At 54.6% G+C, this 27,816-nt stretch overlaps 7 protein-coding genes across 7 annotated transcripts; 3 read left to right on the top strand and 4 right to left on the bottom strand.

Moving 5' to 3' along the window:
* Positions 1 to 89: 89 nt before the first annotated feature.
* J4E93_008537 (uncharacterized protein) lies at positions 90 to 3,713 on the bottom strand (the record flags this gene model as incomplete). The annotated part of the gene is made up of 3 exons (XM_049346436.1): positions 90 to 374; positions 425 to 3,568; positions 3,618 to 3,713. 3 exons carry the CDS (start codon positions 3,711 to 3,713, stop codon positions 90 to 92), a joined length of 3,525 nt encoding a protein of 1,174 aa, XP_049196326.1.
* Positions 3,714 to 5,027: 1,314 nt separating this feature from the next.
* On the bottom strand, positions 5,028 to 5,819 carry J4E93_008536 (uncharacterized protein; the record flags this gene model as incomplete). The annotated part of the gene is made up of 1 exon (XM_049346435.1): positions 5,028 to 5,819. One exon carries the CDS (start codon positions 5,817 to 5,819, stop codon positions 5,028 to 5,030), a length of 792 nt encoding a protein of 263 aa, XP_049196325.1.
* A 641-nt stretch (positions 5,820 to 6,460) lies between these two features.
* J4E93_008535 (uncharacterized protein) lies at positions 6,461 to 7,297 on the top strand (the record flags this gene model as incomplete). Its single annotated transcript, XM_049346434.1, has 1 exon — positions 6,461 to 7,297. The coding sequence occupies one exon, from the start codon at positions 6,461 to 6,463 to the stop codon at positions 7,295 to 7,297; it is 837 nt and encodes a 278-aa protein (XP_049196324.1).
* Positions 7,298 to 7,705: 408 nt separating this feature from the next.
* J4E93_008534 (uncharacterized protein) lies at positions 7,706 to 9,672 on the bottom strand (the record flags this gene model as incomplete). Its single annotated transcript, XM_049346433.1, has 3 exons — positions 7,706 to 7,716; positions 7,764 to 8,874; positions 8,926 to 9,672. The coding sequence occupies 3 exons, from the start codon at positions 9,670 to 9,672 to the stop codon at positions 7,706 to 7,708; spliced, it is 1,869 nt and encodes a 622-aa protein (XP_049196323.1).
* Positions 9,673 to 11,499: 1,827 nt separating this feature from the next.
* Positions 11,500 to 12,807, bottom strand: MDM12 (Mitochondrial distribution and morphology protein 12; the record flags this gene model as incomplete). The annotated part of the gene is made up of 1 exon (XM_049346432.1): positions 11,500 to 12,807. One exon carries the CDS (start codon positions 12,805 to 12,807, stop codon positions 11,500 to 11,502), a length of 1,308 nt encoding a protein of 435 aa, XP_049196322.1.
* A 6,946-nt stretch (positions 12,808 to 19,753) lies between these two features.
* Positions 19,754 to 22,024, top strand: CAT1 (catalase A; the record flags this gene model as incomplete). Its single annotated transcript, XM_049346431.1, has 2 exons — positions 19,754 to 19,984; positions 20,033 to 22,024. The coding sequence occupies 2 exons, from the start codon at positions 19,754 to 19,756 to the stop codon at positions 22,022 to 22,024; spliced, it is 2,223 nt and encodes a 740-aa protein (XP_049196321.1).
* Positions 22,025 to 23,081: 1,057 nt separating this feature from the next.
* J4E93_008531 (uncharacterized protein) lies at positions 23,082 to 27,530 on the top strand (the record flags this gene model as incomplete). The annotated part of the gene is made up of 3 exons (XM_049346430.1): positions 23,082 to 23,297; positions 23,350 to 23,696; positions 23,930 to 27,530. 3 exons carry the CDS (start codon positions 23,082 to 23,084, stop codon positions 27,528 to 27,530), a joined length of 4,164 nt encoding a protein of 1,387 aa, XP_049196320.1.
* Between the last annotated feature and the right edge of the window lie 286 nt (positions 27,531 to 27,816).

Below are 27,816 nucleotides of genomic sequence, written 5' to 3'. Positions count from 1 at the left end.
CTTCGTAGACAGAGGTGTCGCTGGATAGAGATGGTGAGTCCAGCGAGAAAGATCAGATGAGAGCGCAGCAACATGATGCATCACTAGCGCTACGCTGCGGGCGAGGTCATGGGTGAGATGGCGGGCGATTCGTCGGCACGCCGGTTATCGCTCGTTCCCGAGACGATGGTGAATGGCGCCGTGGACCCCGCCGCTGGTGGGGCAGGCTTCACCGCTACACCATTTGGCTTCGGCGTCAAGACCGCAGAGCCGGGTGGCGTTGTATCCGACTCTTCTTCTGGAATAGTAGGACAGTATGTTTTCAGGACGTGTTTGAGGGCGGGGCGGCGGATAGGTTTCGAGAGGAAGAAGTCCATGCCTGAGTCGAGGCATTCCTATGGCTTGTTAGCATAACAGTAGCGAGATCAGGACGCTGATTACATACCTTCACGTTACTCTCCTCCGCGTAAGCTGTCAGAGCGACGATGGGGGCCGAGAAACCAGACTGCCGGATCAGTCGCGTTGATTGTAGACCGTCCAGGTTGGGCATTTGGACATCCATGAAGATGAGGTTGTATGGAGCTTTACGTTCCATACTTTCCATAACCAAGTCGAGCGCTTCCTGGCCGTCCTTTGCGACAGTGACATCGTACACGTCTTCGAGCTTCAACATGCGCAGTACAACCTCTTGATTTGTCTTGTTATCTTCGGCGACGAGCACCTTGACTTTGTCTCCACGTTTCGTCGCTTCGGCTTCAACGCGCTTCATGGCTGCGACCTGCGAGTTTGGTGATTCCAATGGCGCATTGGAAGCAAAGAAAGGCTGACTAAGGCCGACAAGACGAGGCTGGGTATCGGTGTCGAATGCAACTGGCCCGGACGGAGCAGTAGCAGCGGTGTTCCCAGCGACGATCGGGCCACTTGTAGCGGACTGTATCGAGCGGGCCGAAAGCGCGTCATCATGTGAGCGACCTCGCGGCGGCTCGTCGATCGATAAGCTGCGGCGCGGTGTCCCGGTTTCCAGGTTCACGTTTCTGGAGCTGGCTGTACTGTCGGCCCGACTTGTAAGGTGCTTTAACGGTATTACCATAGTGAACACGCTTCCGTGTCCGACCTCACTCTTGAGACCGATCGTGCCCTTCATCAAACCAGCCAGCTGCGAGACGATACTCAGGCCAAGACCGGTGCCACCAAACTTCTTGCTTAGACCCAAGTCGCCTTGAACGAAAGGCTCGAAAATCTTGGCATGTAGATGGTCAGGAATACCTGGGCCAGTATCCTCGACCTCGAACTCGAAAGACAACCACCGTCCCGGTGGCGGTGTTGGGGCTCGCTCCTGAGCCATATATCGGGAGAACGCATCTCCCTTGCCCATGACGTTGATAACGTTGGCGGTTCCGAAGTTGTCGCTCGGTGTCGCAATTGAGACGGATCCTACCTCTGACGCGGAGGCTCTTACGCGGGTTTTCGAGTTGCGCGTTGAGCTCTGCCGTGATTGCAGAGACGCCTTGCGACTGTCTGACATGTGTGCCTCTCCAGGACAACGGATAGTGAGCGTGACCGAACCACCCTGTGGCGTAAACTTGAGACTGTTCGATACCAGGTTGATGACCACCTGAAGTATCCGATGTTGATCGCCGTACAAAACCATGTCCTTGAGTCGACCAAGCCCGAAAGGCCCGAGATCGCGAAGCTCGTTCGGCCGCCCGCTATCGTCCAGATTGTTTTCGTATGGTCCCTCGAATTCGACAGCGAGCTTGATGCCGCCCTCTCTTGCTTGCTTTTCGAAAATGGCCAAGACTTGTGAGCTGATATCTCGTAGCCGAAACTCTTTCTCGTCAAGACTGAGCTGCTGACCGACCTGGTTCTTGCTGAAAGTTAAGAGATCTGTCAACAGATTGAGTAGCAAGTCTCCACTCTTGTAGATGATGCCCAGTGACCGTCTCAGCTTGTTCGGGTCGTCTTCCGACATGCACACGGCGCACATGCCCAAAATACCGTTGAGTGGCGTCTTCAACTCGTGCGAGATATTCGCAATGAATAACGTCTTGCTCTCGTTGGCCGCCTCGGCCGCCTTCTTGCTCTGTTCGAGCTCAGCTGTTCTTTGTGCCACCCGCTCTTCCAGCTTCTCATACTGCATCATCAACTCATCCGTCATCTCGTTGAATGTCGTTGTCAGATCCGTGAGTTCATCGTGGATGAAGTGTTTGCGGTCCTTGACTTTGCCTGGAATTCGGAACTGTCTCCGCCTCTCGGCTTCCTTCTTTTCTGCTCGGTTGAGTTTCGCGTTTCGCCGGTAGTGTATAATTTGACCAAAGAAACCCTCTTTGCGTGCCAGGGCCGCGTCTTCCGAACTGTCGTTGGCGCCATCGTTTTGCGAGCTGAAGTCGTCGTCCTCAAACATGTGAGGCGCTACAGTCTTTTTGGTAGCGTCGCGTAATCTTCGGATGGGCTGACTAGAGAAGTGTGCTACGGGAAAAGCCAGAAGTAGCATTGCACCCATTGTGCCAAACACACAGGCAAGGATGACGTTCCGGAGGTGGTAGATGGGGCCCCAGACCTCATCGTGGGTTTGCTCTACCACGATCATCCAGTCGACCATGGGACTGTTTACAACAGCGTATCCAACGGCAACATCGTCGCCATCCTCGTTTCTGGTGGAGATGATGCTACCAGCATTGTTGGTGGCGCCGGTAGACTTGGTGAAACCCTTGCGAATGGCGGGATATCTTGCCCAGTCGAATGGAGGCGGATCAAGAGAAGTGTCGTATTGGCCGTGCCGTTGCACCTTTGCTCGCTGTGTTGGTGGGGCGAGGTAGCGAACCTGTACGTTCTCGGGAGCGTTGGGAGTATCGGCGTCGTACAGATATGCCGGAGGAAAGGTGTTCGTGGCGTTGTTGGGGCCGAACAGCAGGGTAAGGCCACTGTTGTCTAGACCCTCCATGGCGTTGACAACATTGGTAATAAGCGACGCATCCAGCACAGCCGTCAGCCATCCTAGGGTGTCGATGTTGGACGTGTTGTTGATGATGGGTATGGTGACCGAGACCAAGCTGAGTGTTTCGTTGACGCGGTAGGGCCCGGAGAAGAGGTAGCTCGTGTTGTCAATGGTCCTGCCTTGGTAGTGTGCCTTGTAGGTGTTGAAGGTGTCGTTGTATAGGATCGTCTCGACAGAGAACTTGGGATAGAGGTCGTCAATGAAGCCGTACTCTTTGTCGCCTAGCGTCGCATTCGTGCCGTCGGGTTTGAGTATGGGCAGCACAACGTCCGTCATGCTTTGTGCGGTCCGGCTGAAGACGGAGCGCTCGGAGGAATTGAAGGGGTATATCTGGGCCTGGACAGCCACACGGGTTCTCATATCACCAGAGAAGATGGCATCGTAGTCCTCTTCGACTCGGGCCCAGTTCGTCTCTGAGGTGTTGCCGTCGTAGTATCGGCCGAGGGCGGCCTGCGGGGAGAGGCGGTTCGCAGCCTGCTGGGACAGGATTTGCATCAAGTTCAGATTCGAGGAGAGTTGGGCGGCTTTGAGCGAGGCTGTCAGCGTCAGGCGAGTCGAGCGTATGTTGAGCACGAAGTTGTGGTTGGTGAGCTGGCAAAGTCAGTACCAGCATGGACGAGTATGCAGCGTCGATATGTACCCATGTTGCGACGGCTATGACGGCCAGGCCGATCATGGACGCCAGCAGAACCAGACATCCCAACTGTTCGCGGATGGGAATCCGCATCTTGACCATGGCTCTGCGAAGAGTCGCAGGCTATTCTACTGACGTGCTTATGAGGGGAGCAACGCAGCCCGGGAATAGTGGGAGAATGCGCAGCCGGGGCGGATCTCACTCAGCTGTCCAAGCGGTACCGGCGAGCTGACAGACGCGAGGGCGGGTGTTGTGGATAGACAGAGGGAGATGTGCGAATCCCATTCCTCGCAGCGGGCGGCGGCGGAGTTTTCCAAGCGTGTCGTCGACGATCAGTACAGGATCTCGATTAATCTGGGGCGCGGCTCACAGGGCAGGCACGCAGGCGAGGTGGAGTGAAAGCACGACTAAGGCTGCTAGGCCCGAAGCAGCGCGACAGGTGCGTCGGCCTCTGGTGGTGCAGGGATTATATTGCTTTTGGCCGCAGGTCCCGGGCGAACGATTGCGAGCAGCGGACTGGCGAAAAGAGAGGACGAGCGGGTGCTCTGGCGGGCGCTGGCGACGAGTGTGAAGCTGGAAGAGCAGCTCGGCGGCGGCGGCTCGGTGCAGGTCACAGTCGCGTCCACGGTGGTGGAAAAGGGCAGAGGGCGGGCCTCCCGGGGCGAGATTAGGCGTTGGTCCCTTTGGGCTAGACGCCTCGAACGTTGAACATGGGCTGATAGCTCCAGACCCAGGTGGAGGCTTGGTTCGCCACAGTTTGCAAGCTGGCCCAAGGCAATGCATGGACAGAGCAGATTACGCTGTACAGAGGCGTCAAGTCTGGACGCGCAATGCTGTCAGCCACACTCGGTGTCACCACGCTGTCTGCTATGTGGTGTTTTGGAAGCCCTCGCAGCGTTGCCTCTCCACCAGCAAACACTCGTTCGAGCCACTTGGCAAGCGGGGATGGCCTTGTCGTCTTGGACGGGCCCGTCTCCACCTGCTCACTGGATCGGCAGATTGGCTCGAGTCGGTGCGATCCAGAACCTTCGCCCGGGTCGGGCGCGCATAGGGGTTAAGCGTCCTGTGTCGCCTCCGAGGCACGACTGGCATGCAGCCACCGGCACAAAGAAATAAAACATCACGTCGAAACATCAACATTACAACGGCTGTTAGGAGGTTGCTAGCAGTCGTCACCCGGTCCGCGCCGCTGTCTCGAGTAGTGCGCGAGCGCTGTCACGCCGTTTTCTAGCCTCATGACGCCGTCACCCACGCTCTGGTAGGCCATGCCCCAGATCGACACCCATCTCGTCTCTAGGTGCTTTCTCGGCCCTTCCACGCGTGGCATAAGCACAGCAACATGGTACCTTTCGCGTCTTTCAGTCAGCCAATATCTGCATTGCACCACCTAATATCCAACCTTCAGCTACATGCATGCTATCCTGCCCAGTTGCCCAAACTCGAGTAGCCTGCTGTCGAGCCCCGATGCAGCGACGGTAGCGGCATCTCTCTGGCCACCGACCCTACCCGCCCCAATCCATCCGTCTTCGGGTTCGTGTAGTTCCTACCCATTCTTTTGAAGAAGGTAACGACAATCATGACACCACAGACCACCTTGTCGATACCGCCTGGCGCCAGCGTCAGTCCGTCGCGGAAGATGGCCAAGTCGCCAACCTCTGCACCTCTCAGGGCGAGCACGCCCTTGTCTGAGAACGTAAAGCGCGCAATGACTTTGCCAGAGTCCTTGTCGCTCAGGACCAATGCAATTGGTCGCATGTCGAGTGCCCAGACGTACGTCTTGTCGTCGATGGTGCAACTCCAGTCCTCGAAGTTCGGCGATTCCATCTTGTACCGCGTACACGAGCCATCCTCCACGGTGTAATCGAAATGCGCGCGGGGCCGCCAGGGGAAGCCTCCGTCGTTGTCATAGGACAGTGCAGCTATGATGCGCTGTCGCATGTCCTGCGAAGTGTGGAGCACCTCCATCTCCGGCTTCTTGGAGAAGACGCGGAAGCTGTTGGTTGTGATCCGGTACGAGGGAGCGACGGGCGCATCGTAGGCAGCGAGCATTTGTATCTTGCGATCATACTGGCGCAGACAGTAGGTAGCGAGAGGCCCGTCGTGTGCGCCGTAGGCAGGAGCTGGCATAGCCTCGTCGTAGCCGGGAAGCTCGTCATCGTGCTCGACGTCTAGCAAGTCGAAGGCGCTTGCACGCAGTATGGCTGTCATGGTGCATTTGGTTCTCTCGTCTGCTGCTAGTCGAAAGGCCGTGGCATATATATATTCGGTGCACGCATTGCTTTGATATGGAATGCGACACCCATCGCGCGTGTGAGCACTCGGCTGGCCTATGACGATGACAAGAGCTGGTGCCGAGCCAGCCAATGGCTGTGTTAGTCATCGCTACACGCGTGAACCTGCCCGATGCTGCTGACACCGGCCACTACACGCCGAACAAACGAATATGAGCGCCCCGTCGTAAAATCAACTTCATGGACTGCAGACGCGTCTAAGCTCGTGGGGTAGAGTCGGCTCCACAGAAACCATATCCATCTTGCTCCTAACAGCTGCTTTCGGGTCCGTGCGCTCTTACCCTGTCTGAGATACCGGCAGGAACACCAGCTCAGTCGACACCAGCTAACATCGTGAGACCTGTCGAAACCCATCGTATACTCTTGCAACACGTACGAACACATGTCGTTGCTATTCTTATTTCTCGTGTCGCCCCGCAACCCGCCAAGCTCCATTAGTCTTACGTGCATGGCCTACCTGCATCTCTTCCACATCACAGCTCCCTGACTCAACATCTCCACCCTCACTTACCCTCATGAAAAGGCAGCTGTACTCGTATCCCAACAACAACTGCCACAATGACAGACCTCAAACCCCTCATCTTCTACGACATCTCCTCCCCAATCCAGCCCCGCTCCTTTGCACCCAACCCCTCCAAAGCCCGCCTCGCCCTAAGTTTCAAGAACGTACCTTTCAAAACAACCTGGATTGACATCCTCGACATCCCCACCGTCCGCAAAGGCCTCAACTGTCCCGCCACACGTAAGCTAGACGACGGGTCCGACTTCCACACCCTACCCATGCTACAAGACCCTTCCGTGGGCAAGGTCATCGGAGATAGTTTCGACATCGCCAATTACCTCGACGACACGTTTCCGGACTCTGGCGGATGCCTGTTTCCAAAAGACTCCACGCATATCGGACTTGACTACGAGAGTCCGAATAAAGACACGATGTTCTACGCTCCCCTCACATTGAACGAAGGGGCCAAACACAAGGCGTATGCAAAGTTCAACACCCACGTCGACGCCACGTTTTCTGCTCATGTGATGCTTGTGGCTCAGTATATGCCTTTTAATCCTGAGACGGCAGATGCTGTGAAGGCACAGATGAGCAAACGTGCGCACTTGGATTCTTGGGACAGTATCTGCATTCAGGGCGAGGCTAGGGAGCAGCTCAGGGTGGCGTTCAAGGCGGCGCTGAAGGGACTGGCAGATCTTTTCATGGTTCATGGAGAGGGGCCGTTCTTGGAGGGTGAAAAAGCGAACTATGCGGATTTGATTGTGGGTGGATGGGTGAATATGATGGCTTCTTGTATGCCTGCTGAAGAATGGGATGATTTTAGGACGTGGCATGGAGGTGTTTTTGGAAGGTTGCATGATGCGTTGCAGGAGAAGTACTTTGTGTGTGTATAGTGAACTATTCCTGAGGAGCGGTAGTCGTTGTAGCATTCGATGGGATATATGACGCGAAGTAAAGCGGGAATAGAAAGAAAGAAGCGCTGTTGTCATGGCGGAGAATAGCACGTGAACATGTCGAGTACTTGAACGTTTTGGTCTCCATTGTGACAGACTCAAGTATCCTACTCAAGAACGATATTCCGTCGCCGAAGATCCATCATCAGAGCTTCCCCATGCATCACCCCGTACACAAATGACTCCCCGACAAGACGATAACGGCCATTAGGCAAAGGCCGCAGCACAAAGGGAAGACCACCACGATACAGCACCCAGACCTCATCGCCTACACGCAGCGACCTCGCTCCAGTGCCCATAAACCCTACGCGTGTTTTGAACAGTCTTCGCTGCCGGCCTGCGCTTTGATCAAGCTCGTGCTGTAATTGCGCAAGCCCGATTGGCGAATATGTACCATTGAACATACTCTCCACCACGGCAACTAAGCGCTTAGAATATGAGTCGAAGCTGTACGGCGAGTCCGGTGGTTCGAGCTCAAGGAGTTTGCGCCAATCTGGATAGACGGACTCTGTCAATGGCGAATGGTGGGGCTGGAAATCGTCGGCGCTGGACCATGGAGTCAAGCGATGCCGGATCTGGAGGTTGAGGATGTAATCAATGAAAAGTTCGCCTGTTTGTACTGGGGCGGGGTATGTGTGGTTGTAGATATCGGTGGTTAGCGTTCGCCAGAGTACTTCGATACGCGATGGTGTCTTGCCAGTGCCGCCTGGGTCGGGGTATGATGAGTCAAGTGCGAGAGCTAGATTCACGATGCTTGCCCATACCGTCGGAGGGTCTTCCGATTCATCAGTAAGCAGAGAGGTCTGGTCAATCTGATCTAATCGATGTCCTTGGACCGGGAGAAGTCCTTTTTTCATGCTTTCTACATCCGGACGCCAGGCGCGGTTGCCAGCAGCATGCCAGTATGCCGGACCACGATAGCGAAGCGGGTAAGGTTGAAGCGGCACGCTCAAGTCGGGTACCCAGGATGGTAACCCTGATATCCGTCTTTGTGAAGCGTCTTCCACGTGCGACAACCATGACAGGTTCTTGTAGGACGACATGAGTACTGCTGTGGTTTGGGTGAAGACCTCCTGTACACTGAGATTGTAATCCGGCGTAAGCGCGTTGGGCTGCGTACGAAATGGAGACATACCCCGGTTGGCTAGGCCGAGAAAGGCGTATACCTTGTCCCTGGGATCTGAAGATTCTGAAAAGCGGTGCTTGTCGAGAAGGTTCCGGAAAGACGGTTGTTTGGTCGCTTGACCGTCGTCTCTGATCAGTGACGATGCGAATAGCCGGGTATCATTGAGATATAGAGGGCTGATGCCGACGGCTAGCTTCGACTTGAGGATTTGCTTGTAGATGCCAGGATGTTTCCGCAGCTCTTTTACATGCTTTAGTTTGTCTGCATGGAGATGATGATACCACCTCGTGAACTTGACAAAAGACAGCGTTTTGGATAGAATTTCCCAAGGAAAGACCTTGTTGCCACAGACTACCAGAGCCGATTTACCAAGTGCGATCTCTTGAACGACCTGATGATATCAGTCGTCGGCTGTGCATGTAGCTATTCGTTACAAACTCACCCAAGCCCTCTTGAACCATGGGCGGTTGATGAGGACAATGAAGCCTAGCCAGTTGTAGAAGGTGAGACCAGTAGGGGATACTAGCTGACTCTCTTCGGGATTGTAGAAGGATGTGTAAGGTATTAGCGGCCAGTGTTTCTCGGGAATAGCCGCTATCTTCCGCATGGTAGTGACAGCATCCAGCGTGTACTGATCCTCTTTGCCTAGCCAGACAACAACACCATCGGCCTTCTTAAAAACGTCACCCATACGGGCAACCTGAGCATTCCTCTCCTCAATATCTGTTTGGTTCATGCACAAAAGGTCTATCCAATAGTAGGTCGGGGTTTTGGGCATGTGTGGCATGTTGATAGCGTTGCTGAGCATTTGCAGTGCATCTCGAAGGTTACTGGTGACCTTGAGAAGACAGCCATCGCATATGATGGTGTGCTGGCGGGTCGAGTCTACTTCGTCGTCCGATGCAGGTTTCAGTCCTACTTCATAGCGTCTCGATGTTCCTGACATCGAAGTGGCCTGCGGACTACCCCATGTGTATGACAGAGCTTTGAAGGAAGGCGCATTTTCGAGCTCAGTAACCTTCAACGAGCAGCGAATGATACCGTTGCTTGTCACTGGTAGGAGCTCCAATAGGCGTATACAAGTAGGCGACGGCAGACGCTCATACTGGTAGGGTTTGCGGTCGCTGAACAAAGACAGCCGCGCATTTCGGGTGACGCGAGCATGGCGCGCGAAGTTTCGCAGCCTCATGAGTGGATCGAGTAGCGTCAGGGCGCACAGGCGCGTCCTGCGTCATTTTGGATCATGACGCGCGGGGTCGCGATGTGGGGAATGGTGTGCGTCATTGGCCCATTCGCGCTCAGTCAGCCAGCCTCGCTTGAGCGCGGCCTTGTCGGCAGGCTTGACCAGCAGGCACGGTGCATGCACATCATCCAAGTTTCAAAAGTCTGGAGGCCTGATCGGAATGTCAACCAGATTAGTGATGGACACTATAGTTAGCTTGCGACAATTTCATACAGTAGCAAATGCAACAGGCTGTAGATCGATCAGCAATGGTGGTATCGGTATACAGATTGACCTCAATGCCGTCCTCCAAAAGGAATTTATATGCCAGTCCTGTGGAGTGTGAACTCTCGGGGCTCCAAAGTCCATTCAGGAATGCATAGACGCGGACATATAGGTGATTTTTGTTATTGCATGGGCATTCCGCTTCGGGATGTTCTTGTACGACCTCTGTAGTCTTATCATCGTAGTTCAGCCGTATTCGAGCAATCATCGTCGAACAAAACCATTCAACCTTGCAGGAACATCCCGTTGCTTGCTTGGCTAAAGCAGTCCTAGACGGAGGTCACGACTTCCGCCATGCAAGACACGCCATAGCGCCGCAATCCTTGCCGGTTCACAGCCGGTACTATGACCCCAAGAGCCTATATGTGACAATAACGGCACAAGGTACGGTAATATTGCGCAAAGCATGCGACATGGTTGTCATCCATTCCAAGGGTTATCGAAACTCTATCTTATGATTGTCCAAGAATAGGTCGCATGTGATTGAGAACATTAGAAGGCGCTCGTGTTTGATGTTGAGAGGCATGAATTTCATCTCAGTTTACGTGGTGAGATTGCGCTACCAGATTGCGAATTGTTGGCATACTGGGATTGGCCGTTGCAGTACTCTAGCAGTAAGGTGCTGCGTCAATGTGATCGTCTGGGGGAATCGCAGACTCTGTACAGAATCTGTTGGGTCTGGTCTGTCGTGCTTCTATATCACTGGTCAGTCGGTACAAAGGCGGTTCAACGACCGGTGAGGTCGAATGCACAAAATCGTATCTGGGTATCATTGGCGACATGCATACCTGTATGCTAGCAAAGGGCGCATGCGGCCAGGGTGATTGCAATGAAGGCGGGAATGGCGGGAAACGAGGGACAGGATGCGACATCGATGATCAACACACGTGATAACAAGGTTGATGGGCAATGCGCTAGTTGACGGGACACAACCGCGGTGCGAGGCTTGTCTGTATGGGCCCGATGCCGACGCCGACGGGTAGTGATCTTGACAGGCAGGTTACACTAGCACTAACAGCTCAAAAGAGTGCTTCATTTGTTCTGGTCCCTGTTCTGGAGGTACCAATGTGGTCTGATTCCGTCACACCCGCTGTCAGTAACATAGCTGTCAAAATGCTGTCCCTCATCGCTTCTGCAGGTGCCCATGGTGACAGCAAGTAACCCACGTTCTCGGAGCGTCTGCCGTATAACCCTTGTAGTGAACACAAAGGAAAGGCTTGCTACAAGGCTCTATGCTGCCGTGAGACACTAGTTTCGTCACTCTGGTGGGGAAAATCGCTGTTGTGTGACCCCGAGGATGTATGCATGCATGCCGTGTGTTAAGGTCCATAATGGACAGGTGAAATGCCGTGCTAGAATGAATCCCATCCACCTTTGGCGGTGAAAAACGCCGATGCGGAATGTCACATCGCCATTTCGTTGCTGAGGCTGACTGGCTGTGCATGTAGTGTATGTAGCGCATGCAATTATACATACAATCGCTCTTCACGCGGAGCGACTTCCAGAGCTCTAAACCAGGAACGTCCAGAAGCTTGGATAGACAAACTCATCTTCGAAGATGCGCCTGACCTGCTCCAGCACGAAAGACTCCACCTTCCCGACATTCTTGAGGACCTGTTTTCCACTGCCCTGGCCACCTATCTCGCTTTCGACTTTGATGTTTTCCAGCAGACCTCCGATCTTGGGTCGTTGCACAGGCCGCGGGTTTTGGCCTTGTGCGTCTGTTTGAAGACCGTTGAAGCCGGTCTCGCCGCCGACTAGAGCATCTGCGTCATCTGGTGACAAGAAGCAGAAATGGGCCCGCTTTTTGATGTATGCCAATATCGCAACACCGTCAAAGGTGAGTCCGGTGATGTTTAGCTTAAGAGGAATGCCGACAAAGCTTGGCATCGGGTAATCCAACAGGATCTCCGCTGTCAGTGACATTTTGATGTCGCCGGAGTATTGCACATGTGTCACAACCTGTATGTCATCGGGACTCTTCTCACGCATGCGGTGAGGAGACGCAGACGGTGTCCGCGCATAGCTATGCTGAGAATTACCGTCGTCTGATCCGGCAAAGGACGGCCTCTTCCCCTCATCCTGTTGGTGCCTTGAGGAAGGCCTTGAACTTGGATCTGGATGAGATTGCGGTGTGAGGGTTAGCGAGTTCATGGACGCTGCGTTCCGCAGACGCATATTTGTTGGCGTAGTCGGCCGACCGTGAGGGTTCTCGAGCCAATTATGCAATTGCGCACCAGCTACAGCAGCAAGAGGCGTGGTAGCGCCAGAGAGACCTGCACTCAAAGGTAGATGGAAGTAGTTCATATTGGAGGTGCCACCAGGGATGCCTGGCGTGAGTGCTCCATGGAAGAATGGGCTGCCTAGTTCGTTGGGAGCCAATGACGCGCGTTTCGTGGATGGCCGAGGAAGAGGTTGAAAAGGGCGTAATCTGGTCTGAATGGGAGTGTGTTCCTCCAAGTCTACCTCTCGGCCTCGTTCCCTAGAATGGCTATCCCTTCGTGAACGACTGGGTGGGTTGCTGGAGTCGCGTGACTTGGCGTCATGCTGCGTGTCGCCTTCCTCTGGCCCATCCCCTTGTTCGTCTGGGTAGTCCTCATCATCCTCGTAAAAGTCAGGTAGTGGGTCGCATATGTCTTTAATCTCAATCTCCGGGGGTACGCTGCCGAAGTCGAATGAGTGCACGTGAACTGAGCGAATGAAGCGTGGCAGTGTGACCTGCTGGAACCGGTCGTGAATGAAGGCGCGTATTGTCTCAGCACGCGCGGAGCCTTCTGCACCGCCTGTGATGGTGTCCCAGTTGATATCAATCGACATGGCTGCGGAGTGGAGGTTGGGGTTGACGACAGAACATTGAAACTCGCGGCTGCCGAGGCCGAATGAGGAAGCGACTACCGGGCCGAGCGCACAAACGACGCCGAGCCGTCGAACCACTCATCATCCTGACGAAGTCATCGCTTGCGCATCTCATTTCTTCACGAAACGTGCGGATGTGATGAGCTATTCGCGTCTGCATCACCACCCTGTCACTCCTCCGACCCCGAGCCGACTAGACTCAACACTTCATAGCGAGACCCGCTGCCGGTGATGTCTCAAGTTGGCACAGGATGCGACTGCACTCGAGAGAAGGTCGTCTAATTGATGAAGCGAAAGGAGCCGCTTTGCGTCGCTGCACGTACTAGTACAAGCGCCTTGCTGCAGATCGACCATGTGATGTCTCGCGGAATCAAGAGCAAGGGATAGAGTGGTCGTCACAAGGGTCGGCACTGGTACATGCAAAACACCCACCACAGGGGATTAAATTAGACTGAACATGCCAATTCAGAAGGGCCACGGCGCTCTCGAGTGTGCATACAATCACCCATACTAGCTTCAACAGCGTGGCGAGCAAAGCCTGATGGGGCCGGTGCACAATCACACGCATGACAAAGGACGCTATTGCTGCGTCTACGTGGCTCAGTCTTCGGTTGAACCGTCAAGGTGGTCAGGCTGAATGCCTTCTAGAAGACGCGTTACCCGGTTGGCTGCAGATGACCAGTGCGGAGCTTGACGCATATCAGGTGCCAATATACAAGAGTCTCGGTTATTTGGCGATCAGGATACATGTCTGCACAGGCCGCGGCTTTGTCGTTGGTCGCATGAAAGCACTGCGCTCACTTGGATTGGGTTTACCGCGAGCGTTTTCAGGCGGCCATGGAGGCTGAGATACATGTGGCAGCATGGCTAGGAGAGACGCCTCTAAGCTTACGGCGTTGAACATGCTACGGCCCGTCCCTCAGCATGATCGGAGGTGTGATAAGACAGCCATATTTTGAGCATCATACGACGACGCCACTCCTGTTCCCAGGTTGAGACTTGTGCCCGGTGCACATGCTAGCATGTGCTGCATGACAAGACTGGAGCTTGATTGATGGCATCCTATCACGGGCTTAGAATAGACGGTGCCTTGACCATGTCGTCTCGTTTACCTGGGTATTAGTGCAGGGCTGGTATACAAGGGAGTCAGACCCAATATACAGCTCAAATAGGCGGCTCGCGTGATTGGCGCAACTCGCCGACGTGGTTCGAGAGCTACATGAAATGTGATTGATGGCATCGCAGAGGCCGTAAGCCAGGGCGATTGGCGAAAAACGGCATTGCATATGTTCCTCATGCGTGATACTGTACCGCAGATCAGCGCAGATTGATTGGGCCGCGACGGTCTCGAGATCCGCGGAGGCGGCGCAATAGAAGAATGGGCTCAACAGATGAATTATGGCAATCCGAGAGAGGACGAGGTGCCCATCTCGGGTGCCCAGGGTTTGATTGACTTGCTCGTATACTGGCCGTTTCCCCTCGTGTCAACGTCGCGGAGCGCCAGAGACTGCAGACAGAAATATAGTGATAACAATGACAAGATAGGAAGAGAGAACCGGTGCGGTTCGCCGTCGGCGCATGGCGCGACAAGATTAGGAGAGCGTGGTATCCATGTAGTAAGAAAGCTGACGAGTGGCACGAGTAAGAAAGTGTCTCGCAACACCAGCCTGTATCCAAAACGCCGGACTTGCGGTGCCCACAGTCCAATTAAGAGACAATACCCAAAGAGGACCAATACTTTTTTGAAATCCGTGACGCCGTGAAATGCAGTCCTGGGGCTAGAGCCTCAATGGGGAGCTAGCTGTGTATCAGGGCCAGAGAGTCGCGCGACGGTGAGCTAGGAGAGAGGAGGTGCTTGGAATGCGAGTGCGGAGGCGGGCTCGGTGCGTGCGACTGGCTGGCCATGATGGGGTATCGTGCGAATAATTTGACGGGAGTACACTATAGGGCGAGGGGGTTAGACACGTGTGACGCGTAGGGTTTGGGGACGGGCGGGCGCACCTGTCTCAATGGTCGCATCTATCACACTTCTCGTCGTGCTTGACGGTCTTGGTGTTGCAGACGCCGCAAGGAGCTGTTCTTGACGTCGCGCATGGCGCCTTCTCAGCAATCTCGTGGCCGCAGCCATATTTGTGTACGACCTTGGTGCACATGTTGGCGGGGGTCGGCGAATGGGGCAGGCGCGGTCGTACGGCGGGGGTAGCGCCTTCTGCAGCGGCGTGGGAGACGAGGAAGGCGGGGTGGCAGCTTGGAGGCGCTGATTGGCTGGCGGGCGGGAGCTCTTTCTTCTTGCAGGTGAGGGCGAGACTGCCGTGCGGAGCGCAGCTCAACGGGCTCGCGGGGAAGCAGAGGAGAAGACGGAGTTGAAGCAGGAAGAAGAAAGGCAGGCAGGCCAAAAAACAAGCGTGACGCGGAGAAGATAGGCGGCCGGCGGAGGTATCAAAGCTTGTTGGCGGGCGTGGGATGGTGCTGGACTGGTCGGGGAGGAGAGCAGAAGAGCAGCAGCAGGGTAGGTCTACTTGGTCGAGCGTGTGAGGAACTGGTCGGAGCGTCCAGAGGGGATGCAGCGGGCAGCGTGGAGAGTTTTATAACTTCGACATGGCAGCGAGCCAGTCTGACGGTACGCTCCAAAGCTCTTAGATTACCTTCGCTCCCGTTTGCAACAAGACGCGACAGTCTTGTACAGCCGTTGGCTCCGTGCGGAAAGGCAAGCACATACATACGCGGAGCTACTAGCCTTGACGCCTAGCTGCAGCCAGCAAGCCAGCATCGCATCAGCCAGGGTGATCCCGCCTCCTTGTCGAGCGCCAGTGCTGTGACCAACACGCCGTGAATGGCCCAATCGCCGTGCCTGGACACCCGACGACCGTTGCTCTCCTCCTTCACCTGCCCAGGGTCTGCACACTTGCGGAGTCAACCCGGCACTTTGCCAGGAAACACCCGCTGCGCCAGCTCCGATGCTCGTCCATTTCCATTCATCTGCGCCTGAGGACCTTGGATACAACGCAAACAGGACATGCAACGCCAGCACTCTCGCGGCGGCAGCAGATTCCCATGGGTGGTCGGATGAGGGCCCCGTGCATCAGACCATACAGGGCTGACTCTCTCGTCTGCATCTTACTCGTACGGTACAACATGTGCTGTTGATGGACGTTGACCTCCACTACTGCAACAGTCCGTCTGCTACAAGGCTAGTGACAACATTATGCCACACGGATAGCCGCATGCTCGCCTGTGACGCCAATGGTGGATATCGCCAACTGACCTCAGTCGCGTTGTCGGCGGCCAGCGCCCGAGTCTGTTTGCGCGTCCTGACTCAGGCCTCGACTCAAGCAGAAGTGGTCGTCGACCAAATAAACGCACCCTGGTTCCTGTCGCGACCGCACATCGCTGGCACATGGCACCCTTGCGAATGCAATTCGACATGATGAAAACACGCCCGGGGCTCTACAGTCCTCGTCATGCGCTGTCGATTCCAGCGCGACGGACACCACGGGTGGAACATTGGAGGCAATAATAAGGGCCGTCCTTGCATAACGTCAACGCAACTCAACGACAGCTACCTTAGGGCGAGGTCAAGTGAAGCGTCTGCTGTCGAGTCTAGTTGTTCGGTGGGCCAAATTTGGACGCAAGCTTTAGCGTAGTGATTGCGACCTACGCCCATGATTCGAGACGAGATGGAAACATCCTCACCTCAGTCGCCTACCCAATTTAGAACCCTGGCACCAAACGAACTGCGGATTGCAAACATCTAGCCGACAGCACGCCCGTCAAATGAGCCACCACGTCAGCGCCGGTATGAAGGCGATCGTGGATGAGCCGGCTTGCGCAGCTGGCCCGTCGCTCACCAGACGTGATGACTGCCCGTCTCCACATCCCGACAACAGTACGAGCAGTCACCTGGAGCGCAGAGCCATCCTACACGAATGGACACGTCCCCTTACGGACCGCGATCGCGATACAGGCGCTACTCGTCGCATGCTGTGTACCTAGCCTGTCAAAAAAATGTGTTGCACAAGCAGTCTCCAACGGGCGACAGGGGTAGTTTTGCGCGCTTCACCCGACGCGGACTAGCGTCACGGCCCGCTCTTACCTGATCGACTTGTGCGACCTGGAGCTCCACAAGTGCAGATGCGCCGTCGGTGATCAAAAAGCAACGCGGACTGTTTCGTTTTGCGAGACGCAGGAATCAAGTCCGCGCGACTGCAGAGCTGGCGCGCAGAAGCAACCTACGTCTTTCTACCTGCAACAATCCTGTAAAGTCTGTTGCCCTCGCCTGGGGGCTATCGCCCACTTGGGCCAGGGTTGTGTTTCGGCAGATCCATCCACGTTTGAGGCACGGAGGCTCGCGGCTGTAAGATTAAGATGTGACTCGTTTTCCCCTTTGTGTGTGGCTTGTCCCACGTCTCCACGCATCACAGCAGCCTCATGTCACCTGCTCCGGCTGTTGCTCGGCAGTCGACCACACTCGAGAGCTGATCAACGATCAGCATCGTCCGCAGATCAGTGCAGTACAAGGTGGAGATTACGAGAAGAGCCACACCAGTGCCCATGCGAGTGCCGGCCGATTCACGCACAATTCTCAAAGGATCACTTGCGACTCAGCGCCGTTCAGGTCAGCCTGGCGGTAATCTCCAGGATGCGCATCTCGGTTGCGCTTACCACACGCGAAGGCACTAGCTCAGGCCACGCTATGCCACGCTGCGCTTGTGACAGCGGCCCTATCCTTACATTCTTCCGCTGACCACAAAACCGTTGGCAGCTCCTCTCGCTAGCATTCCCATCAGGATAGCAATTGCTAAGAGGCACAGCACGCCCCACTCCACCTGTACATATATCAAGGCCGCCGCGATGACTAGCACGGAAGCCATGCGTCAACCTCGGCGTACGCCTGATCAGCGACTATGAGAACCGGGGCTGCCCCGCCTCATGACGGACAGGGTGTCTCGTCTACTCTCGGCACTGTTGCGACTTCCTGGTCCTCATCGACGACATTATAACCTTGGAAGCAATCTTGCATGTTGTTGAGACTTCCCTTGTCAGCTCATCTACAGTACGGCCTGCATCAGAGACGGGAAGCTCGCTGGCATAAGGTGAGAGAGAATATAGTTGCACATGCAGCTAGGATGCAGCTCCACAGGAGATGCATCCATGGACAGCGGTAGTTACCGGAATCCAGCTCCAGAGCCCATCGCAGCCTCACGATGCCGTACAAGCTCCGCATAAATGTTGCTCATCTATATCCGTACTCGAAAGCATTGGACACTGAAACCGATAAAGCTTGTGGGGTTAGCAGCAGATCATCAATACTTAGGAAAGCGGCCAAACGGGCGTTTTGCGCACCCTTTCAGGCAACGACAACATGAACGACATAAGGGTTATATTGAGAGTGCCTGCCTTAGCACAAGCCAACGGTTAGTTCACTGATATGATAAGATAAATTTGGATGCTCGCATTCATATCTCTCCTCTAAGCGAAAGCGAGGCTTAGGCTACTGACGTACCGGTTCCATTGCCAAAATGCCGACGAGAGAGTTTTTTCGCCGTTTGACAACTGTGACTTCCGGAAGCCGCGGAGGCATTTGGTATAGATGCAAGGTACAATTGACACGCACAATGCCTGTCGATCATCAGGCAAAGCGACCGAGCAGGCAATGCTAACCACTGCGAAACGTACTCTTGGTTCATTGGCGGAAGGCTTGTCCGGAACTTCACGGCTCATGGCGGATGCAGGACACGGCTCGACCATTTGCTGCTACTAATTTGCGAAACACCATCGGCGAATAACACAGATCAGCGTCAACACATCGTGACTTTGGAGATAAGCCAGTCGCATATACACGCTGTGCAAAAGAGGCTAGCAGAAGATTTTGTGAAGCGCGCTATCGACGCTTCGCAATCCAGTGGCCTACTGTGCGAAAAAGTAACCCCGGCATTAGCGTAGAGCGGCCTGCTCGAGTTGCATGAAGCTGTGAAGCGAGCATTGATCCAGGAAAAGTTCCGGACGTTATGTGTGGCTGTAGACGCGTAGCCATCCGGCTTTCGCAGTTCGCCAAGATCAGGTCACGCGGCGGATGTGCGTCTCGCACGCAAGCCAACGGTCATCGTAGTGTCCGGCGTTACTGGTGAGTTGCTAGCTCTAGGAAAGTTTGTCGGGGAAGATGCGATAGGGTTTTGGAGCGAACGCGAAAGCTTATGTGCCGGTCCATGCATACCTAGGTAGCCCGACGAAGCCTGAGAACTCGTCTTCGTCGCCCTCACTATTCTGGACCTTCTTCTTGCGACACCCTCCCTTCGCGCCTGAAGCTCTCACAGCCCAGATTGTCGTGATGATCTGTCCTGGCACATGCAGCTGGTGGGGGCGGTGCGGGGCATCCACACGTGGGCCTCTTAACGGTTTTCCATCATTGACGTCACAGCAGGATATTTGCGAGCAACGGCATTTTTCACACTCGCGTACAACTCGGTCTCCATTCGCTAGAAAGAAAATGTAGTGGCGGGTTCAAGGATGCGCTTCAGGAAAGGCTATTTCTCAGCATGCGATTCTCGAATGGCAGGGACTAGCTGCCGGGTACATGGCAAAGTTGAGTCTCGCGTGGCACATCGGCATCGCTCGGCAGTCGATTGCAAACGTTCAATCACGATGATCGAACATCATCTTCTTTGCCATTGGCTGGGCTCCACAGACTCCACTTTCAAGCGCGTCGCAAACACGCAGTCGCTGTCCTGATGGAGCTGTGCGGTAGAGGGATTAGGCAACTCGAAGCCGAAGTGCAGCGAACACACGTCGCTATGACGTCGAAAAGTAAACAGTCCCGGCAGTACAAAGACAGGCGCGGCGCGCGCAACAGACAGCCACCACACCGATTGACATCGCCAATCGACTCAATCTTTGCACACTCGACAGAATGGCGTCCGAAATCATAGGCAACGTCGCAGAGAAGGCCAAGGGCCTCACCGGTGAGAAGACTGGCAAAATGGCCCAGCTCGCAGCCGTCACCAAGGATGTCCACGACGACAAGTGGCGCATCACCAGCGACTTTGGTGTCAAGCAGAACAACACCGATGACTGGCTGAAGGTGGCGACCGATGATCAAACCGGCCCCTCCCTTTTGGAGGACCACTTCGCTCGTGAGAAGGTATGCAGACCAGACCTGGCCACCAAGACCGCGTAGTAACAGTGTCAGATCCACCGCTTCGACCACGAGCGCATTCCCGAGCGTGTTGTCCACGCCCGTGGTTCCGGCGCCTTCGGAAAGTTCACTCTCTTCGAGTCAGCCGAAGACGTCACTTCAGCTGGCGTCCTTACCGACACATCGCGCGAGACCCCCGTCTTCCTACGATTCTCCACTGTACTGGGTAGCCGTGGCTCCGCAGACACCGTGCGCGATGTTCGCGGTTTCGCCGTAAAGTTCTACACAGAGGAGGGCAACTGGGACATCGTCGGCAACAACATTCCCGTCTTCTTCATCCAGGACTCCATGAAGTTCCCCGATGTTATTCACTCCGGCAAGCCAGAGCCTGACTGCGAAATCCCCCAGGCACAAACTGCACACAACAACTTCTGGGACTTCCAGTACATGCACCCAGAGGCGACGCACATGTTCATGTGGGCCATGTCCGACCGTACCATCCCACGCTCATACCGCATGATGCAGGGTTTCGGTGTCAACACCTACACACTCGTCAACGCCAAGGGCGAGAGGAGCTTTGTCAAGTTCCACTTCACACCCGAGCTCGGTGTACACAGCTTTGTGTGGGACGAGGCACTCAAGATTGCTGGTCAAGACCCTGATTTCCACCGTAAGGACTTGTGGATGGCTATCGAGAGCGGCGCCTACCCCAAGTGGAAGTTTGGTATCCAGGTTCTCCCAGAGTCTCGCGAGCACGACTTCGACTTTGACATTCTGGATGCTACCAAGGTCTGGCCTGAGGAGTTGGTGCCTATCCGATACATTGGTCAGCTCGAGCTGAACCAGAACCCCGACGAGTTCTTCACCCAGACTGAGCAGGTTGCCTTCTGCACAAGCCACATTGTCCCTGGTATCGGCTTCAGCAACGACCCTCTCCTGCAAGGGCGCAACTTCTCCTACCAGGACACTCAGCTCTCTCGTCTGGGTATCAACTGGGAAGAGTTGCCAATCAACAAGCCAGTTTGCCCTGTGATGAACTTCAACCGTGACGGTGCCATGCGCCACACCATCACCAAGGGCAAGGTCAACTACTGGCCTAACCGCTACCAGACTGTGCCACCTGCCACCGAAAAGGAGGGTGCTTACATCGACTACCCAGAGAAGACCGCCGGTATCAAGGCTCGCATGCAGAGCAGCAAGTTCAGGGAGCACAAGAACCAGGCTGAGCTCTTCTACAACTCCATGTCGGAGAACGAGAAGATGCACATGAAGGACGCTTTTGCCTTTGAGCTCGACCACTGCGACGACCCTGTTGTCTACAAGCGCCTCTGTGAGCGTCTTTGCGAGATCGATCTTGAGCTTGCTCAGACTGTTGCGGAGATGGTTGGTAGCGACGTGCCCACTCAACAAACTCGCCCCAAGCACAACAAGAAGGCCAAGGGTCTATCGCAAATGGACTTCATGCCTGAAAAGCCTACCATTGCCACCCGCATGGTCGCTATTCTCATTGCTGATGGCTACGACAAGGTCGCTTACAACGGCATCAAGGCCGCCCTGACCGCTGCCGGCGCCCTTCCCTTCACCATCTCTCCTAGGAGAAACAAGATCTTCGCCGAAGGTGAGGACAAGAGCAGCTCCGGCGTTGTAGCAGACCACCACCTTGAGGGCCAGCGCTCCACCATGTACGACAGTGTCTTTGTGCCCGGTGGCGCCAAGTCCATCGAGACCCTGCGCAAGAACGGCCGCGCTGTTCACTGGATCCGCGAAGCCTTCGGTCACTTGAAGGCGATCGGCGCTACCGGCGAAGGCGTGTCGTTCATCAAGCAGGCTGTCGACCTTCCCGGCATGGAGTTCTCGGCTGCTGCTGATGTTGTCAACAGCTACGGTGTCGTCACTGCTGGTCAGGTTCACGCCGATAGCTTCAAGGAGGCTGTCAACATGGCCAAGGAGGCCAAGGACTTCACCAGTGCGTACCTGTTCAGCATCTCGCAACACAAGAACTTTGAGCGCGAGACTGCTGGGCTTAACCAGATGGCTGCCTTCTAAGGCGTGATGGGAAGAGAATTGATGATGATACGAGGCCAAGAGATCCTTCCTTTCATGAACGTAGATAATTTTCAATGATACCACATGAACGATTTTACACGAGATTCCAAGCTACTCATGTTCGTTGTTGCTCTACCGAGATTATATTCTATTTCAAAGTGCGGGAGCAAGCCCCTGTCACATGTGGGGAAGATAGCGTCCACCAACACCGACTCTACTAGCAATCGTATGTATCACTGTCTACAACATGCTTCGAATTCTTGGTTTGCTCACATTGGCCTAGACAAAGGACAGTTTTCGATGCGGGGATGGTTCAGCTTCGAGGTTGGTTGCGCAGCGACTGACTAGTCATGGCGTTCCGCTGGAGCAGAAGCTATGCAAGTCAAGCGAGATGGGTATGAGATTCCAATGAATAGCACATCGTCAAGACTGAAGAGGTCAGCTAAACCTCAATATGGGGGTGGAGTTCCAGTTCGCTTTCTCCGTATCTTCTGCAGCTCAGCCACATGCCCCACTTTCGGCTAACCCCATCTGGATGCGCAGCGAGAAAAGGGCGTTACAGCAAATTAGCGCTTACGAATGTGCGCCTGCCGTTTCTTTTCGACCCCGACACTGAACTTCACGACGACTTGAAGATTGCCTCGATTCCACACTCCCCAGGGCACACTGATCTTGAAGAAAGCCGATGCTACTGAATCGAATTTGGAGGTTTTCCAAATCTCACAGATTTCCCAGCGCCACAATCGTGTCTCGAACGACCGTCTTGGCGAGGTCGTAAAGTTACCGCGAATCCCCACTAATCGTCTCACCGGTTGCCTAAACCTTGGATCTCCATCGCCCTTTCCCAGAGCTGAAGGGCTGCGTGGATGACTCCGAACGAGACTGCAACACTCGTGGGCGCAGCGCCCTTTGATCTAAAATACCGAGCGACAAGCCTCAGGCTCCTGAACACTCACTTTCCATCATTCTCGCTCACGCTCTTTCTTTGAGCCCGTGATTGCTAACCGTCTACTACGACGAAATTGAACGCCCTCTGACAAATACACCACACATAGTCATGGACCATCAGGGCGCAGGTTTCGCCTTTGACACCAACATGGATTTCAGCAACATGTTTGCGACGCCGCAGCAGCAGCAGTCGTACACGCCAGCGGATAACACTTCTGGCTTCTTCTTCGCTGACGAGGGTATCGATACTTCCGCATCATCATCTTTCATTGATCCGGCTGTATTCGAAACCAACCCTCAGCAGTGCACAATGCAACAAAGTCTGGTAAGCTTATTGTTACTTTCACCATATCGCATACTTGCTAACCATGTGGCAGACCTTGGATGACACCTCGGCGACCCCAGCATGGATGGCACAGCTCACACCTGATATGCAGCTCCAACATACCGCGAAGGCATACCCGCCAACACCACTTCACTCATTTGATGCCATGTCTACGCAGTTTAATGCGCTTGGCAAGCGGCCGCTGCAGCTTGAGACGCAGGACTACCCTCAGTCTAAGCGTCACGCAAGCTTTGATTACCCATTATTCCCAACACCTCCTGCAACAACGACATCCAGCTGGGGTCTGGAGCCGACTCCTCCCGTGGCCGTAGAAGGTCTTCCGGATGAAGCAGCCGATGTCTGCGCAACGTGGTTCCATAAATACAATGTGCTGCCCAGGTAAGCTTATGACCCTCCGACCAAGACTGTTCAGCCAGGCGGATATCACAACCAGAAGGAAGTCTGTCAATGCGTTTATGGGGTCCGCGGAGCTGTGCTTCGTGGACCTCCCCGAATCATGCAAACTCTCATGTACCCCACTGGCCGGCGACTTCCTCTTAGCTTCGATATCATGTAGCGCATACGTGTTTGTAAGATCAGAGTAATGTTCATCAGTGCTAACAGTTCAAAAGCGATAGACACATCGACTCATTAAGCCAGCTCACCGGTGAGCCTGCAGATGCCATCCGAAGCTGGTTCGGTCAGCTCTTGAAGCAGGGCATGGGTGGCAACCAGAGCGACTCGGCCTACAAGTCCCAAACGGCACTCATCCATCAAGACCGGCAACAGAAGCAGTCAGAACTCTTTTGGGATGATCAGACGTACCAAACAGAACTTCCAGGGGCATACACTGCTTATGGGAACAGTATACAACAAGCACTCGGGGAGACGGTTACCCCCAGCTCGTCACCAAATTGTGACAACACTAACGTCACCGTACAGCCAGTCACCACACGGAGTAAGAAACGGTGCACACCTACCGAAGACCTGGAGTTGCTTGGTAGGGATCCAAGAAAAATATACCAGTGCACGCGGAAATGCGGTAAGCGGTATGGCCGTAAGAATGACTGGAAGCGGAATGAGGAAGAAGGCTACCCATGCAAATCATGGGTCTGCAGCCTGTGTACAGTCGAGGGTGTCGAGAACGTTCGACCATGCTTCCGAAAGTACCACTTTGTCCAGCATTTCCGCAACATCCACCCTGAGATGAACGCGGAGGACTTCGACGAGGCCAGCACTGTGTACTCCGAGACCGAGTTCCCACGCAAATGCGGATTCTGCCGACATCGCTTCGAGACGAGACAAGAACGAATAGATCATATCGCGGATCACTTCAAGCAAGGCAAATGTATGCTTGACTGGCGCGACGAGGAAGACAACGACAGCCTCGATTCCGCAGACGACGACAATGACGACGGGCCAGGTGATGGCGGCTTCGGTGGCAAGCCTTCGCCTCGACCGCCTTTCCATCCACAGGGTGACGGTGGTTCCAAACACACTGGCTCGGGTAGCGGCGGCGGTTCTGCAGGCCAGTCATCCAACGGCGGATTCTTCCAATTCCAGCTCTCACAACTCGGTGAGAGCCAGTTGTATTGTGTGGACCAACTTATCAAACCCACTACACTTTCGCCGAACATCTCTCAGTCATCGATCTCACCTGAAACGACCGATCAGCAACTACTGCAAAACAGCCACGTTGCTACAGAGGAAGACCACAAGAATGCTCTGGCCAGCGATGTGCTCTCCCAGTCCGTGAGGAGTGTACTCCTCAACTCATCCTCAGGCAGTCGAACGGATGCTCGACTATCAGAACACCCTCATTGGAAGTATTCCAGGGCTGATGTAGCCGCCGCTGCTCCAGGGTCATCTGCCGCACCTCTCTCCAGCCCAGAGTATCCAGATATCCAGCCTTCCGACGCATCATTGGATACGAAGTCAACCACATCCACTCAAGACAATACAGCCATGACACTATCCAGGACAGAACTACGTCCATCAACGACGTCATTCCTAAGTGTCAAGCTTCTGGGCTCCGGAGGCTTTAGTACAGTCGATGAAGTCGTGCATCTGCAAACGGGACTCCACGTCGGTCGCAAGACACTCAAGAACCGTGACCAGACCGCAATTGCGGAACTCAAGAAGGAAGTCAGCGTTCTTCAGAAGCTTCGCCACCCTCACATAATTCGATTCCTTGGGGCCTACTCTAGAGGCGACAAGATGTCGATCCTCCTCTCACCCGTTGCAGAGACAACACTTGCAGGATGGCTGCAGCGAACAGCGCTACAGAAGCCCGCCAACCTGCCAGAGACTATTACCAAGATGTTTGGCTGTCTTGCCTCGTCAGTGAGGTATCTCCACGAGCAGCGACCTGTTGTCAAGCACATGGACATCAAGCCTCAGAACATCTTGATCGTTGAAGGCGATCAGGAATTCCCACACGTGGTACTCAGCGACTTTGGTGTTAGCTCCGCAGAAGAAGTGGGCGACGACCAGCGCAAGCCGCTAACACGTCAATACATCGCCCCTGAAGTCTTTGAGGGCTTTACTCGCAAGCAGGCAGCTGACATTTGGAGTCTTGGTTGTGTCTTCGCCGAAATGGCGTCTGTATCATTCAGCCAAGGCAACACGGGATGGTTAGCTTTCCGCAAGACATTCAGCGGTCGTACTGGCAAGCACTACTGGCAGGACGTTTCCGGTATACAAGACAAGCTTGCCGCATTCCTGGCTGAAGCAAATACTACGACGGAGCAGACCGTTGTGCGTACGCTTCAGACCATGTTGAGTGCCGATCCAGATGAGCGGCCGGACGCACGATCATTGACCATGATCTTTACTCCCGCACCATGCTGTCTCAACTGGCCGAACGACAAGGCGACATACCCTGGTCCACAAGAGGAACTCGGTGGAGTAGAGACGCTTGCTCACCATGGCAGCGACGAAATCTGCTGCCATTCCCCCGCTCACGGCAAGAACAGCACCGAGTCAGAGCCTAGCCTTTCGAATGCGAAGAGCTGGCTAGACGAGTGTACACACACTCACGAAGCTTGTCACCATACAGCAAAGCGCGACACCAGCAACCTACCCACACGTCTGATCGAGATTCTCCCGGGAAATCCGGGTCATGCAATTCGCGCGAGAATTGTTCAGACCGACAGTCTGAAGTCGACTACTGAATATGTCGCTTTGAGTTACGTTTGGGGCGATAACCAGCCAGTACTCTCCAGCAACACGCTATTGAGCATGCGAAGTGAGCTGCCTCTAGGAACACTCCCGATGACCGTCGCGAATGCGATTGCGACAGCACACCGCCTGGGCCACAACTATTGCTGGCTAGATTCACTATGTGTGCTACAAGATTCGGAAGAAGATAAGCAACAAGAGTGCACGAGGATGGCGTCCACCTTCCGTAACGCAGCACTGACAGTCGTACTTGACCAGTTGACCGGCGAAGCGGTCATGTCGGGCATACCTGAAAAGAACTACCCAGCGTCTTTACTTGGATCAACGCCCAGTCAGGGCCCAACTCCAGGTCGTCAGCCGGCTTCTGCCTTGCTGCCAGCTGGCATCCTGACTACACCCAACTTCGGCTGGGACACACGTGCATGGGCGCTACAAGACCGCCTGCTCAGTCGACGCTTCCTCCACTTGGGTGAACAGTTGTACTGGGAGTGCAACACGCTCAAGGCCTCAGAAACATTCCCTCGCGGTCTCTCAGCACTAGTCTGGGAGAAGGTGCATACGGAATCTGATCAAGGTATACCGTCTATGCCAATCGCCGCTGCAAATGGGAACAGCAAGAGCAGCTATGCAGTCCAGCTGATGCTGAACGGTCTGCCTTCCTTTTTAGAACCAGTCCAGACCGTTCACAACGACGACTATTTGGACAATCGGAAAGACCGGATCTGCGGTGCCGACCATGTCCGCTCTTCTGCGAGCACGGAGCCGCATCGCGTACTTCCATTGGCAATTCCTCTGCGCGAATGCCAATCATCAAACAAGCAAGGCGATAGTATCGTCAATGCGACTGAAGCCGGCCAAATCCAAGGGTCGCAGTCGACTTCTATATGCCAGTTTGGCAGGAGTGGGAGTAAGAGTGGGAGCCGTCGGCTCAACAAAGCTTGTTTTCAGACGAAAACACTACCTGGACAGAACCCAGGTGGAGGGGAAGATGAGGAAATGAGTGGTGGGATTGCGAATGGGAATGCAAATGGGAACGGGCATGGGATGACTTAGGCTGGTGGTTTGCGCACACTAGTCTGTCTTTCCTCAAGGAAAGATTCGAGATTGGTTTCCTATTTTCTTTGTCATGTTGAGTTTTGCGAGTGCTAGTTTATGACCATGAATCAATGTGTTGATATCGTCTACCTCCCATTTGTGCCATGCTGAATGAGCCGTGATGTGAAGAGAACAGTCCAGTAAAAACTTCATCGGGTGGCACAACCTGCGTGCGTCTGCACTCTCAAGACTCATATATAGCAACCTCCCCGACAGAAAGTCCTCATCGCCCACCCACCACACA

Source organism: Alternaria ventricosa (genome assembly GCF_023758065.1).
Source record: "Alternaria ventricosa strain BMP 2768 chromosome Unknown scaffold_17, whole genome shotgun sequence".
In the NCBI taxonomy this organism is placed as follows: domain Eukaryota; kingdom Fungi; phylum Ascomycota; class Dothideomycetes; order Pleosporales; family Pleosporaceae; genus Alternaria; species Alternaria ventricosa.
Note: the sequence above shows the minus strand (reverse complement) of the source record. Positions and strands in the feature narration are given on the sequence as shown.